This window comes from Astyanax mexicanus, chromosome 17, assembly GCF_023375975.1.
Source record: "Astyanax mexicanus isolate ESR-SI-001 chromosome 17, AstMex3_surface, whole genome shotgun sequence".
In the NCBI taxonomy this organism is placed as follows: Eukaryota; Metazoa; Chordata; class Actinopteri; order Characiformes; family Acestrorhamphidae; genus Astyanax; species Astyanax mexicanus.
Genome location: NC_064424.1, coordinates 6,301,878 through 6,316,866, shown reverse-complemented (window position 1 = coordinate 6,316,866; position 14,989 = coordinate 6,301,878). Strand labels below are relative to the sequence as shown.

The window sequence follows — 14,989 nt, the reverse complement described above, 5'->3', positions numbered from 1 at the left end:
TATTGAGGATGATTTCATTTATTGTATGATAAGTAGATAATGTAATTACTGTGACAGGCCTATTTAAAACAATGAATATTGTTGAAATATACTGAAGAGTAATTGTAATTTGTTTTGTCTTTCAGTTGTTGATGATATAAAACACTGACAGAACTACTATAGGCTTCTTCAGTATACAGGATATAATACTGAATCATAATATTATATTATGTCACAATTCTAATTAAGTACTCCTGCTTTAGTGCCTGAATACAATAATATCATCACAGCAATATCTAGTGTAAGACTTTCCCAGAAGAACTGAACTCCCTGTTGATGTTCTTGCTTTCAGAAGAAGCACTGGTGAGCAGGACAGTGCAGATTCTCACACCCTCACCTCCTCGTCCCCCTGCAGGGCCTGCAGCTCTCGTTTGTAGGTTCTCTTGCCCAGGGTCTCGTAGATCTTGGTCATGACTGGGATTTTCTCGCTGCCGTCGCTGATGCTGATCTGATATTTGGGCTCTGGCATGTCCCCCATAAACCTCAGCACAGTCACCCACACAGCCAGCGCAGCCTGAACACACAGCCAGAACACAGTTAACACCCTGCGAGACTCTGCGTGAGGAAATGAGCTGCTAACGGAAAGCCTGAGTAATACAGAGGAGGAGTTCTCACCAGCTGGTCGCCTTCATCTTCAAGGAAAAGCAGAGGCTGTTTGAGCGGCCGGCGCACGTACGTGTGAGTCGTGTTACCCTGGAAGTAAGTGGCAGCAAACTTCGCAAACTTGTACTCTGATAGATCCTCTTGTTCTTCGTTGGGAAGAGGAAGAGCCTCATCGATGCTGTCGTCTTCATAGTCCTTGGAAACGTATTCTAGGTCCTATTACAAAAAAAAAAATATATATATATATACTAATATATTAATAAAAACTGACATTGTATTAATGCTGTATTGACATTATTTTTGCTCAGAGCAATTTAAAACACATTTTAAAGTTTTCTTTTTCAGATATACTGCTGATTAAAAGTGTGTAATTCACTTTTTCTGTTTCATGCACATTTAAATATTAAAAACTGAGAAACTGTTTCTAGGTTTCAAATGTCGATTTAATTATACTCCATGTCTAGTATGGTTTCAAAACATGAATAAAATGATATTAAGATACTATTCCAGCAAGGAGTAAAATATCTGCCAGTTGTATGATAAGATAACAAAGGTTCCTTTAGATCTATTTTTAACAATTAAAATGTAAATGCTACAAAAAATACTTTTTTGAAAAAAAAAAAAAAAAAATTTAAATATAAGCATATATTTGCTTATATGCTTATATTTAAATTTTTTTTTTTTTTTTTTCAAAAAAGTATTTTTTGTAGCATTTACATTTTAATTGTTAAAAATAGATCTAAAGGAACCTTTGTTATCTTATCATACAACTGGCAGATATTTTACTCCTTGCTGGAATAGTATCTTAATATCATTTTATTCATGTTATATTAAGATATTAAGATACTATTCCAGCAAGGAGTAAAATATCTGCCAGTTGTATGATAAGATAACAAAGGTTCCTTTAGATCTATTTTTAACAATTAAAATGTAAATGCTACAAAAAATACTTTTTTGAAAAAAAAAAAAAAAAAATTTAAATATAAGCAACACTTTTTTAAATAAATTGTATTTTGAATGTTACTTGTATTCTAATCTTCATTACACTTTTATTATAATTCATAATATTTATTACAATCTTGCAGATATTTTACTCCTTGCTGGAATTCGAAACCTAAAAAACAATTTCTCAGTCAGGGAAAAAGATTAGTCTAAGACTAACTTTTTCTTTTAATTTGTCAATGGAAGATCTCTATTCAAAATGCTTTGAAGTTCAAGACCAGGCTTAATCCACTGTCTATAGAGGCACATCTTGTTCTAATCCATTATTATGGCAAGAACTACTCTAAAAAATACTACTACTACTACTAAAAAATAAAATGTAAGTATCCTCCAGCGTCCTCAGTCACAAAGACCATCTTATGATGAAACTGGCACTCATCAGGACGTTTCCTCTGTTGTACAGTATAAGTTCATCAGTTACCACACTCAGAAACTGTATTTTGGTTTGCTTAACACTTACACAGCTTAGCAGTTACAACATGATTCCTTATGTGTTCCTTTATAGTCTGATGGGCGTGGCTTAATCCCTGTCTAAGAAACTGACCCATAATCTATAAGCACTATATTGGATGTTATAATGCAGCAAGTGTAACGCACTGATCAGGAGTCTCTAACCTCGAATCCTGCAGGTGCATCTCCCTCCAGGTTGGGCAGGGAGGTGCTCCCCAGAAAGCCGAACATCTTGTCTACCATGTCTGAATCACTGACGGGTTCCTGCCTGGCCTGCTCCATCTGCTCCAGCAGCTCCTTCTTCCTGCACGCCTCCTCCCGCTCGGCTCGCTCCCTCTCCTCCTGCTCGAGGGCCAGCTGAGCCAGACGCTCCTGATGCTTCCTCTCGGCCTCGGCCCGAGCTCTCCTCGCCGTCATCAGATTCCTCAACCTCTCCTCTTCAGCCAGACGCTGCCGCTCAGCCTCCAGCCTGCGCTCTCTCTGCACAGAGACACACACAACCACACACACACAATCACACACAACCACAGACACGAACAGGACAAGAAAGTAGAAGTGATGAAGATTACATTATGACTTCTATAGATAAAAGTAATATTAAAATAAAAAATAATAAAAAAAATACACAAAAATAAGATACCACTTCAGTTTCTGGATCAGTTTCTCTGATTTTGCTATTTACAGGTATATGTTTGAATAAAATGAACATTATTATTTTATTCTTTAAACAACAGACATTTTTCTCCTAAATTCCAAATAAAACTATTGGCATTTAGAGCATTTATTTGCAGAAAAAGAGAAATTACTGAAATAACAAAAAAGATGCAGAGCTTTCAGACCTTAAATAATGCAAAGAAAACAAGTTCATATTCATAAAGTTTTAAGAGTTCAGAAATCAATATTTGGTGGAATAACCCTGGTTTTTAATTGCAGTTTTCAGGCATCGTGGCATCATGTTCTCCTCCACCAGTCTTACACACTGCTTTTGGATAACTTTAAGCCTTTACTCCTGCTGCTAAAATTCAAGCAGTTCAGTTTGGTTTGATGACTTGTGATCATCCGTCTTCCTCTTGATTATATTCCAGAGGTTTTCAATTTGGTAAAATCAAAGAAACTCAACTCAATTTTAAGTGGTCTCTTATTTTTTTTCCAGAGCTGTATGTACATATATTACATTTGCAAAAGGGAGGGAAAGTGAGATAATGAGGAACGAAGGTTAATGTAAGAGCAGGTTATGAATTAGTGTTGGACTCATGCTTACTGCAAAAGTATGTCAAAATTTAAGAATGTTTTAGAGCAGGGGTCACCAGCTTTTTGGAAAGAGCTACTTCTTGGGTACTAATTAATGCGAAGGGCTACCAGTTTGACACTAACTTGTAAAATCACAGATTTGCTAAATTTACCTTTAATTATATGTTTATTATTAATAATTAATGCAATTCATCTAAATGACAGATCAGACAGATAAATATAAATATGCAACACTTTTAGAATATATATATTACATATTATATTATATATAAATTGTATCTTCACCAGAACTGTGCCCGCTAGCTGATCTCTAATCTAATATGCAACATACGACAAAAAAACAACAAAAAAAGCTATTTTAAGAAACAGGCCAACGGGCTACAAATAAGGTCCTTGCAGGCACCATGTTGGTGACCCCTGTTTTAGAGTACTCCCGACTGTACCTCCAGTCTGAGGTGCTTGCACCGTCTGCGAGCAATCATGCCGCGGGCGTAGGCCTGGATCGTGCAGATGGCATTTAAACGTGTGCAGAACGTCCGTCTGATCAGGAACGCACGGCAGCGGGCCTGCAGCTGGATGATGCGTGTCCTGGAATCTCGGTACGCCAGGTAGTGCTTCCGGGAGCGACACAGTGCCTGCAGCCGCAAGAAACCTGTACGCATCTGAAGAAGAAAAAGCACAGATCTGAATAATTATGCTTTATTCACTAACTCAGGGTTTTTTACACCATTTAAAAAATATATTTTAAAGCCCTTTAAGACCTTTTTAAGACTTCTATCATTATAACTCAAGACCTAAAAATGTGGTCATAGTTTCTTTGGTAGAGAATAGTTTATAGTGTTGAATAAAAGAAATCAAAACTTCCCTTTTTTACTTTTTTTTTTTCCAATTTTGTTCCATATGTAAGTTGGATTATGTTAAATAACAAACTTGCTATTTATTATAATCTTACTCAAGACTTATTCTGACCTTTCAGTTAGCTAGCTTGCTGCTAACGTTAGTAAGCTAGCATGTTAGCTAGCTCGCCACTAATGTTAGCTAGCACTCTGGTAATCAAAGTTCTCTAACTGGTAACATTAACTAGCCTTCCGTTAATATCAGCTAGCTCTCTCCCCGATAACTTTAGCTAGATTGCTGCTAATGTTAGCTACTTCTCTGCTAGCCTTAGTTCTCTCCCCAGTAATGTAGCTAGCTTGTCGTTAATGTAAGCTAGCTCTCTGCTAACCAGAGTTTTCTTCCCTATAACTTTAGCTAGCTCGCTGCTAATGTTAGTTACCTCTCCTTTAACCTTAGTTCTCTCCCAGGTAATGTTAGCTAGCTTGCTGCTAATGTTAGCTACCTCTCCTTTAACCGTAGTTCTCTCCCAAGTAATGTTAGCTAGCTCGCTGCTAATGTTAGCTACCTCTCCTTTAACCTTAGTTCTCTCCCAAGTAATGTTAGCTAGCTCACTGCTAATGTTAGCTACCTCTCCTTTAACCAGAGTTTTCTTCCCTATAACTTTAGCTAGCTCGCTGCTAATGTTTGCTAGCTCTCCTTTAACCTTAGTTCTCTTTCAGGCAACGTTAGCTAGCTCGCTGCTAATGTTTGCTAGCTCTCCTTTAACCTTAGTTCTCTCCCAGGTAATGTTAGCTAGCTCTCCGCTATCCGTAGTTCTCTCCCCAGTAATGTAGCTAGCTTGTCGTTAATGTAAGCTAGCTCTCCGCAAATCTTTCTCTCCTTGATAACTTTAGCTAGCTCGCTGCTAATGTTGGCTAGTTCTTTGCTTACCTTAGTTCTCTTTCAGGTAACGTTAGCTAGCTCTCTGCTTACCTTAGTTCTTTGCCTGGTAACATTAACTAGCTCGCTGCCAAAGTTTGCTAGCTCTCCTCTAACCTTAGTTCTCTCCCAGGTATCGTTAACTAGCTCGCTGCTAATGGTAGCTAGCTCTCCGTTAACCTTAGTTCTCTCCCTGATAACTTTAGCCAGTTTGCTGCTAAGGTTAGCTAGTTCTTTGCTAACCTTAGTTCTCTCTTAGGTAATGTTAGCTAGCTCTATGCTATCCTTAGTTCTCTCCCCAGTAAAGTAGCTAGCTTGTCGTTAATGTAAGCTAGCTCTCCGCTAATCTTTCTCTCCTTGATAACTTTAGCTAGCTTGCTGCTAATGTTAATTCTTTGCTAAGCTTTGTTCTCTTTTGGGTAATGTTAGCTAGCTCTCTGCTTACCTTAGTTCTTTGCCTGGTAAGGTTAACTAGCTCGCTGCCAAAGTTTGCTAGCTCTAATCTAACCTTAGTTCTCTCCCAGGTATCGTTAACTAGCTCGCTGCTAATGGTAGCTAGCTCTCCGTTAACCTTAGTTCTCTCCGTGATAACTTTAGCCAGCTCGCTGCTAAGGTTAGCTAGTTATTTGCTAACCGTAGTTCTCTTTCAGGTAACTTTAGCTGGATCTGGATTTTAATTTAAGACATTTTAAGTCTTTTTAAGGCTCCGTAGGCACCCTGTAACTTTGACCATATGCTGAAAAAAATATATAGAGCTTTTTCTTTTGGTTTCACAGTACAACAAAACTAAATTTAACCAAAAGCCAATATAAATTACCACTCTGTAGTTCTTTCTGCAGATAAAGCCTCTCCACATGGTCTGGATCACAATCACAGCGCTCCTAGCCTTCAGGAAGTTGGCCCTGGGGGTAGAAATCTTTGCTCAGACACTGTTTGACACAGTTTTCCATGTGTTTTTACATCTATTCACCATTCATCACCTGCAGATCCTCTCTGCCTTACCTGTCTTTCATTCCCCGCACTGCTTTCTGGATCAGGATGACCTTGTCTGTGATGGCTTTATCCCTCTCAATCTCCAGCTGCACGTCATGGTGATCCTGCAGTATGAACACACCAAATAAAGCATTCGCCCTCCTCCACTCCGTCAATGTCTCTATGCCTGCTTAATCACTTTGATCAATGTCCAGCTTCTCAGTCACTGCCGCCCTTTAAAGCAGCACTGAAAGGGGCTGTAAACCACAAATGGAGACATCTGACATAATCCTATTACTCTAATGCACAAACTGCATTTTGAGAAATATCAAACCTTGAGGAAGATCTTTGTCCTCCCGATCTTCCAGTCCTCATTTCGCCCCAGCACTGACACTGCTATTCTCTGGCACGTCCCTCGATGATCCTCCTGTAGAACATTCATTTTTGGTCATAGAATATAAACTATATTTGCAATCTGGCCCCAAAATAATTTTACACTTTTTTAAATGTATTTTTGTGATAACTACTGTATATTCTTGGCGACATGACAAAACATTTTTCTTAAAGTATTTTAACCAACTTAACCTTTTATTTAGTATAACTATAACAGTTTCAAACATTCAGTAGAAACAGACAAAAAAAACTGTAAACAACAGTTAGATTTACACTGATGGGCATGGTGGTCTGGAAATAAGGTGTGTCCAGGTAAATTTCTAGTGTATTGCTATCTTGGTAATGGAAAACACAGGTACGCAACTGACTGAATACTACCTAGACAGAGGCCAGCAGTCAGATGTTCATTGCTATCTTGGCACTACAAGTGTGCTGCATGCCTACACCCTACACATACACAGACAAGCAGCAGTGCACAAGCCCAACCTTTACATCGACAATAAACAGAATAGAAAATAAAATGATATTGCTGTTCCTGTAAATGACTGGCTGGTCAGTTTCCTTTGTTTAGAAATGGTGGACCCATCCCTCTGCTGTTAAAATCTGCCAAAGTCTGAGCTCACCTGACTCTTAAAGGGAATGGCAAGTGAAACGCTGATTGGTTTATTTCACGTTACGCCCAAAATGAACCACACCCATGATATATTAAGAGAATTAGTACATGCCTTTTTTCGATGTTTCAAGCTGGGCAAGGTGTACTTTTCCTGTCGTTGTGATAGAAAAGACACACTGACATGCCCTCAAATTGCATGGTTGACTGAAGATCGTTAAAATAGGGCTTGAATGCTAATAACAAACATATAGGACATCTTCTTTTACTGCTTTTTATCCTGTATCAAAAACTACATTGTTTTAGATTACATTATACACACTGAGCCATAAATCAATTTCATATAAGGGCTTTTATGTAGTGAGGGTTTACTCTTTAGCCCACTATCTACAAAAAAAAAATTATGAACAGCATTAGCTGCTAAAACACATCCTCCACACTTCAGTAAAGCGGCCTGTGACCTTTAAAAAGGCTATCGACTCACCTGTTTGTGGGCTGGTTTGACCCCAGGCATTAGGACTCTGTAGCGATCTACAAATTCAGCGAAGGTGTAGCGGATTGGGTATCCAGCCCTGCGGATCCGGATCGTCTCCATCATGCCGGAATACCGCAACTGTCGTACGCACAGGCCTCTATCAAACAGCTGCAGTGAAAAGAAAGACAGGAAGAGCTTTGTAACTAATACAAAATACAACTGTGGAAAAAAATAAGAGGCCACTTAAAAATGATGAGTTTCTTTGATTTTACCAAATTGAAAACCTCTGGAATATAATCAAGAGGAAGATGGATGATCACAAGCAATTAAACCAAGCTGAACTGCTTGCATTTTTGCACCAGGAGTAAAGGCATAAAGTTATCCAAAAGCAGTGTGTAAGACTGGTGGAGGAGAACATGATGCCAAGATGCATAAAAACTGTGATTAAAAACTAGGTTTATTCCACCAAATATTGATTTCTGAATTCTTAAAACTTTATGAATATGAACTTATTATTTGAGTTCTGAAAGCTCTGCATCTTTTCTCATTTTCTGCAAACAAATGCTCTAAATGACAATTTATTTATTTTTTGGAATTTGGGAGAAATGTTGTCTGTAGTTTATAGAATAAAACAACAATGTTCATTTTATTCAAACATAAACCTATAAATAGCAAAATCAGAGAAACTGATTCAGAAACTGAAGTGGTCTTTTATTTTTTTCCAGAGCTGTACACAAATAAAACAATAGAAGATCACACATTTAGTCAAATGCAAACAAAATTAAATATGTTTAGTACTGTTGTTCAATTTTCCATTTTACAAGGCAAATTACCCAACCCATTCATTAGGATTCCTCCTATCACTAGTGATGTCCTCAACACTAGGAAGGTAAGTCATCTGTGCACTCAGAGCCTGTGCTGAAAATTACATTAGAAGTGATGATGGGAGAGAGCGCCATCTACCGCCCCAGATAAAGCATGGCCAATTGTACTCTCTCTTGGACTCCGGCTGCTGATGCCAAGCCACATGACACAGTATTCAATGATCCTCAGATTGTAGTGGCAGTGCCTTAGCCGTCAATATATTACATTTTCTGGGTAATAAACTATATTCTGTATTAGATGCAAAAACCTTGGAGACATTAACACACTTCTGGTATCAGACTCACCATTGGCTTCTTGAGCTCATTGGGTTTGATGCAGCGTACGAAGAAAGGCTGACACACACTCAGGGTTCGCATGAGCAGATCCAGAGAACGCTTGAACTGACTGCTCAGAGTCGGAGATCGCTTTCTCGTCTCCACACCCTAAACACACACACACACACACATAAATAGTACATTATACTCAATCATATCCTTTTATCCTGTTCTGAGATGGATGGTGTGCAGCTGCTGCAGTTTCTCTCTAAAAATGTACATATATTTTAATCTATATTGAGTTAAAAACTATAAAACATTGCTTTATAACCTTATAAAAATATCTAGTGCTTTATTCATTGTATAGTTGTGATAGGAAATGTTAACTTTATCGAGTTATTGTCCAGACACGTGCTTCACATATATCTGAGCTGTGTTATATTAGCCACGTTCTTGATAGTAAAATGTGAACTAAACTAATATGTTCTTATTTATTTATTTTTTTACAACCTCAGTGTAAAGATGAATGAAGATTTATGTGTCTTAAAATCTGTTTTTAAGGTTTTTCCATCCAAAAATGCCCTGTGAATGTTTTTGAATATGTTCTAAAGTCATTTTGCTAATCCTGTTAAGGATGCATTAAGAAAAAAAACCTTTCCTCTGTAAATTTTGGAATTTATGAAAAACAACCTATACAGTCATGTGCATGTTGTGTAAAAAATACTATTTTAAAAACTAACACTCTGAGATTGATGTGTGTTATGCCTTCAGCCATTTATGCAAGATTTGAAGATTTATGCGTCCTAAAATCTGTTTTAGAATAAACAGAGTGGAAATTAGCCCTGATTTCCGACTAATTCAATGACCAAACAGTGGTCGTTACACAGCAACAGATTCTAAGCTCCTCTCTCTGACTTTACTTTATCTACAGGGTGTTTCAGCTGTAGGTAGGAGTGTGTAATAGAGTGGAGGACAGTGAGTGATGATTAAACACAGTGTTTAAAAACTCCAGCAGCACTGCTGTATCTGATCCACTCACTGTACCACCAGCTCAACACTCACTAACACCTCATACACCACCACCATGCTAATCACTGCTAATTACTGCTGTATCTGATCCACTCACTGTACCAGCACAACACACACCTCATACACCACCACCATGCTAATTACTGCTAATCACTGCAGTGGGGTCCTGAGCATGGAAGAACAGGTGAAAGGAGGGTAATACAGCATATATACTGCAACCGACACACAATACAGCAAATACACTGTAGCCAACACACAATACAGCATACTGTACACAGCAACCAACACAAAAATACAGCAAATACACTGTAACCAACACAAAATTGAGCATACTATAGAGGCAACCAACACAAAAATACAGCAAATATACATTTTAACCATGTTTACCTTGACAATATCTGTCCACCAGTCCTTCCACTCTTTTTCTCCTCCTCTTACACATCTTACTCTTTCACGCTTTTCTCTCCCTCTTTTACTGGATTTTTTCTTATTGTCTTTTTCTGAAACCCTCATTGGTTCCTTCTAAACTTTTCTCTGTGTCCTTCTCACTCTCGCTGCCTGAGGTTTGTGTTGGAATAATGAATAAAAGACGGTGGTGGGCAGAGTTAAAAAGAAAAAAGAGGAGAAATTGGAAGAACTTGGATTTGGAAGCTTTTTTTTCCCCCCTCTCAACACAGTGCCAGGAAACTCATAAGAAAACACACATAAGAGTTTCTTCTCAGAAAAGAACGAAAGGCAGATGAGAACAGGCCACATTTAACTTGAAACAGAACCCTCTTTCCCCTGATATTTATTTATATATTTATTTATTTGATGACTAATATTGTTCCTGATTTTAAATTCATTAGCCCACTTTATGCCTCTATCAGACCTCGGAAATGACTGAGCTGGGAGCGTGCTGAAGCTGACTGCTCCGTCACAGATACTTTCCACTGAGAAAATAACCACAGGAATGAGTTTTGGAGAAAAAGCGTGGACCGATCTCGGCTGGTTAACACTGCAGAGACACTGTTTTAGGAGTGCTGGGGAGATGGAAGCCTTAGAGGGACACACAAGCACTGAGGATGGATTACCTTGTGAGGGGATGTGGTGGGCTGCAAATAGCCACAGAGAAACTGAAGCCAGAAATCAGAAAGAGAGAAAGAGAGAGAGAGAGAAAGAGGGAGGGGGATAATTAACACAGGGAGAGAGAGGGAGAGAAAGAGAGAGAGAGAGAATTGACTGGTGTTAGCCAAGTCTGCTGAGAAAGTATAAGAACAGAGAACAGAGATCTCTCGGCCATGAGAGATTAGGCTGACATCATCATAAAAGAAAGAAAGAAAGAAAGAAAGAAAGAAAGAAAGAAAGAAAGAAAGAAAGAAAGAAAGAAAGAAAGAAAAAGGAGAAAAGCAGCAGTGCTATTCAAACACTGACCTGTGACAATAAACACCACGGAAATCATGAAAATCTAACCTCTTGCTAAACCCTGAACCACTGAGACAGATAGATAGATAGATAGATAGATAGATAGATAGATAGATAGATAGATAGATAGATAGATAGATACTTTATTTATCCCGAAGGAAATTTAGGAAATTTAGACAAAGAAAATACTTAGGCTCACAGCAAAAAAGCCATTGTAATATATAGGAGAACTTGGCTAAAGAACCAATAAATACTTATGCCTGAACACCAGGAGGGTGAAGACTAGAACACGCCTCCTCCAATACATGTGAAGTCAGACTCCGCCTCTTTTTGAACTGCTGCTAATGCAGCATTACAGAGTAGCATCACAGCGCTAACGCCCGGAGGAAAGCGCAGCAACTCGGTTCTGATACATCAGCTCACAGATGCAGCCTGGTGCTGATCGACATCACCCTAGAAGTGATGAAGGGAAAGAGCACCCTCTACCCACCCAAAGAGAGCAAGGCCAATTGTGCTCTCTCAGGTCTCCGGTAGCTGATGGCAAGCTGTATGACCGGGACTCGAATCAGCGAACTCCTGATCAGAGTGGCAGCACCAATCTGAGCCCCCGACTACAGTTTTTTACCTAAACTGAGAGCTGTAAATCAGGTAGGTCATTCAGATTGGATTATAAATTGACACCTCTGCTCAATTTTGGTTAGATGGAATATTAATGCAATATAAATATGAATAAATTAAATCACCATTGCCACATCAGCCTGGAAGATCTGCTTGATGAACTTGTTTTTGGAGGAGTGCACCAGCTGGATGATGTCACTGTGGAGGCTGTCTCTGTTCTTCTCTAGAAAACCTGAACAAAACACAAATTAAAACAACGTGACTAAAATGTTTTCACTATATTAGGGGTTCTCAACCTGGGGGTCTCATTTTCTCAGCTACAGTACTGTGTAAAAGTTTTAGGTACCTAAGCAAATTAAACTAATTCATTTATCTCAGCAATATGAGTGTTTTTACCTGAAAAAAGCACCACATATGATTTGAACAGATGCAAATAAACATACATACAGTAAAATGTAACAAGAATTTCTAATTTTAGGTAAGTAGGTTGTATCCTGAGCCTGTATGCTCCTCAGCCAGCATGTGTCTATTATGTTCAGTTCCGTCAGCAGCTCACCTGATTTACCACATTTACCAAATTAACAAACCAGGTGTTGATTAATATGATGAGAACTAGAAATAACTCTATTAAACTCAGATGATGAGGAGAGATTATGAGATGTTTTAAGGAAAACAGGGCTGTGAAAGCTCTGCTCTTTGTAAAATGTCTGTTTGTATTTATTGTAATGCTATAAGTGTTTTACTGAGATAATAAACTCTTACTGCACAGATAAGAAGCTTTTTCTTTACTTAAAATTCCCACAGGTGCCTAAAACTTTTGCACAATACTGTAAATTTGTGACGAATCAGATTTGAGCACCAAACATTTTTTATTTTTTACTGAATCACACAATTTACTGAGACACACTTAATACATATTTGTGCTTTAATGCAATCATCACATAAAAAAAAGCGAAGTTTGTGGAATTTTCTGGAGCCCACAAATGGGTCGCCCGGTTAAAAAGATTAAGAACCCCTGCACTATAGGAACACTAGTATTATTATATTATTTATATATTTTCCCTCAAAACCAATGGTATTAAAAATAATTTATCCAGCTTTTGTTTGAGTAGCTGCATCTACTGTCCAGTGAAGGCTTTCTGGATATTGTTGTAAGTTTTTGATTGCATTCAGCAACAAGCGCCTCAACTCATCCCAAAAGTACTGAATGGAGCTCCACCATTCCAGAGAACACACTTACGCTGTCTCAAAGCGCAATAGTTTGGTGGCTTATTAATTAAAAATAAAAAATATCATTAAGTATGCACATACTCCTTACTCCCCCAGCCTTGTGTAAAGTTTACTGTACCTACAAAATCCATTAAACTTCAGGAAATCTCCTGCTCTTCTACACTACAGTAGAGATGGATTAGTGAGTCTGTGAGGTACCTTTAGTTTCATACTGAACCACTCCAGCAAAGTGCTGAATTCCAAAATGGGTCTCGTGACTGTTCTTAGGGGGGATGTAGTTGATGCTGAGTTTGTGCTGGGAGTTCAGTTTGCTCAGCATGGTGGCATCAGTTCCCTGAAAACAAGACAAAACAGTATGCATTTACACCACTCCTTTTTAATGCTAAATAAAAAGTGTATATAAGAAAGAAGCCAATATCAGAAACACCAACATGGTGTTTCATTAGAATTCATTCAGAATATATTAATGCTCTTAGTATTTTAATCTCAGTGTCTTCATGAGGGAGAGTCACCTGGAATAGTTTTCTCAGCATCTTGAAGGAAGGAGTTTCTGGGGGTGCTGAACAATAATGTTTACTACATGATTCCATATTAATATCCCTTACTCACATTTCATTTCGACTTTAATATTAATCTATAGAAATGTAGAAAATAAATGAAATAAATAAAGAAAAACACTGAATGAGAAGGAGTGTCCAAACTTTTTACTGGTACTGTATAAAAAGGAAGGATTTGTCTTTTCTGTTAAAACATAAGACCAATCCTTTTTTCAGTTAAAAACATGACAAAGTGTTTTATTATAGGAAACACTGATGTTATAACCTAAATATTGTACATTCCATACTATACAATACTATTAAATTTAAGGCATATACACTGCCTGACCATAAAAAAGTCTCCACCTGGACTTAAGTTTGTAAATGATGTGGGGTTGATGCTGCAGTTGGTCTGCAGGTTTAGATTCAGCAGCAGTATGTGCTGAAAGAATGAGGTCAGCTGACTACCTGAATATACTGAATATAGACCAGGTTATTCCATCAATGGATTTTTTCTTCATATTCCACGATGTCAATGTCAGGATTCATGGGGCTGGAATTGTGAAAGAGTTCAGGGTTCAGGGAGCATGAGATCATCATTTTCACACATGGATTGAGAGAGAGTTCACCACAGAGTCCAGATCTTAACCTCATTGAGAATCTTTGGGATGTGCTGGATGGAGAAGAGCTGCTTTGTGCAGTGGTCAGACTCTACCATCATCAATGCTGCAAAACTGGATTGAAATAAATCTTGTAACATTGCAGAAGCATATTGAAACAATGCCACAGTGAATGCATGCTGCAATTAAAGATAAAGGCGGTGTAAAAAATATTAGAGTGTGTATCCGTTTTTTTTTTGTGGTGACTATAAAATTGAGTTATATTAGATACAGCTCCTGTTTACCTTGGGGAACTTGCTCTCCTCATCGATGAGGGAGATGATGTTCATGGGTTTGATGGCGATCATGTCCAGGGCATCCTGGTTGTCAGTGAACTCGATGTGCTGCCAGTTGATGCGCTCCAGGTTGTACTCCTCCTGCTCCAGCTTAAAGACGTGCCGCACAAAGAACTGCTGCAGATTCTCATTAGCAAAATTGATGCAGAGTTGCTCAAAGCTGGAAAAACAGGGTTTAGTGATTAGATGAAGTAGTAAAAAGCATCATTTTACACTCTGACAGGGTTCATACATGTTTTAACCAATACATTTCCATTATTTCTTCATGTTTTTTCCATGCTAGGCAAATAGATTATAGTAGGTCTAACATGAATCAGACAAAATGTTTCCATACAATCTTTAATAATGAAATGCGTGTCAGATACTGAGAGCTCCACTGTGTAGGGTTACATTTCTGAATTAACTCTGAGCTTATGTATTTCTTAGCTCAAAATAGATTTTCTCTATCGATAAACTGAAACACAAAGATTTGTAGTCCAAATTTTCATGACTTTTTCTAAACTTTCTGGGTATTTTTATTTTTCCAGA

At 38.1% G+C, this 14,989-nt stretch overlaps 1 protein-coding gene across 3 annotated transcripts in view; it reads right to left on the bottom strand.

Annotated features, from left to right (window-relative positions):
- Positions 1-14,989, bottom strand: part of myo7ab (myosin VIIAb) — an 81,327-nt gene that overhangs the window by 28,373 nt on the left and 37,965 nt on the right. For 2 of the 3 annotated variants that reach the window (XM_022675981.2, XM_049466558.1), the window contains 13 exons: positions 14,411-14,621; positions 13,169-13,304; positions 11,866-11,972; positions 10,792-10,833; positions 8,720-8,857; positions 7,560-7,718; positions 6,407-6,499; positions 6,103-6,197; positions 5,918-6,002; positions 3,789-4,007; positions 2,260-2,574; positions 655-858; positions 377-553 (listed from right to left, as the gene is read on the bottom strand). In XM_022675981.2, the coding sequence (XP_022531702.2) occupies positions 377-553; positions 655-858; positions 2,260-2,574; positions 3,789-4,007; positions 5,918-6,002; positions 6,103-6,197; positions 6,407-6,499; positions 7,560-7,718; positions 8,720-8,857; positions 10,792-10,833; positions 11,866-11,972; positions 13,169-13,304; positions 14,411-14,621 (1,981 nt within the window). The remainder of the gene's footprint in view (positions 1-376; positions 554-654; positions 859-2,259; positions 2,575-3,788; positions 4,008-5,917; positions 6,003-6,102; positions 6,198-6,406; positions 6,500-7,559; positions 7,719-8,719; positions 8,858-10,791; positions 10,834-11,865; positions 11,973-13,168; positions 13,305-14,410; positions 14,622-14,989) is intronic. The other variant, XM_049466559.1, reaches the window with a different exon arrangement.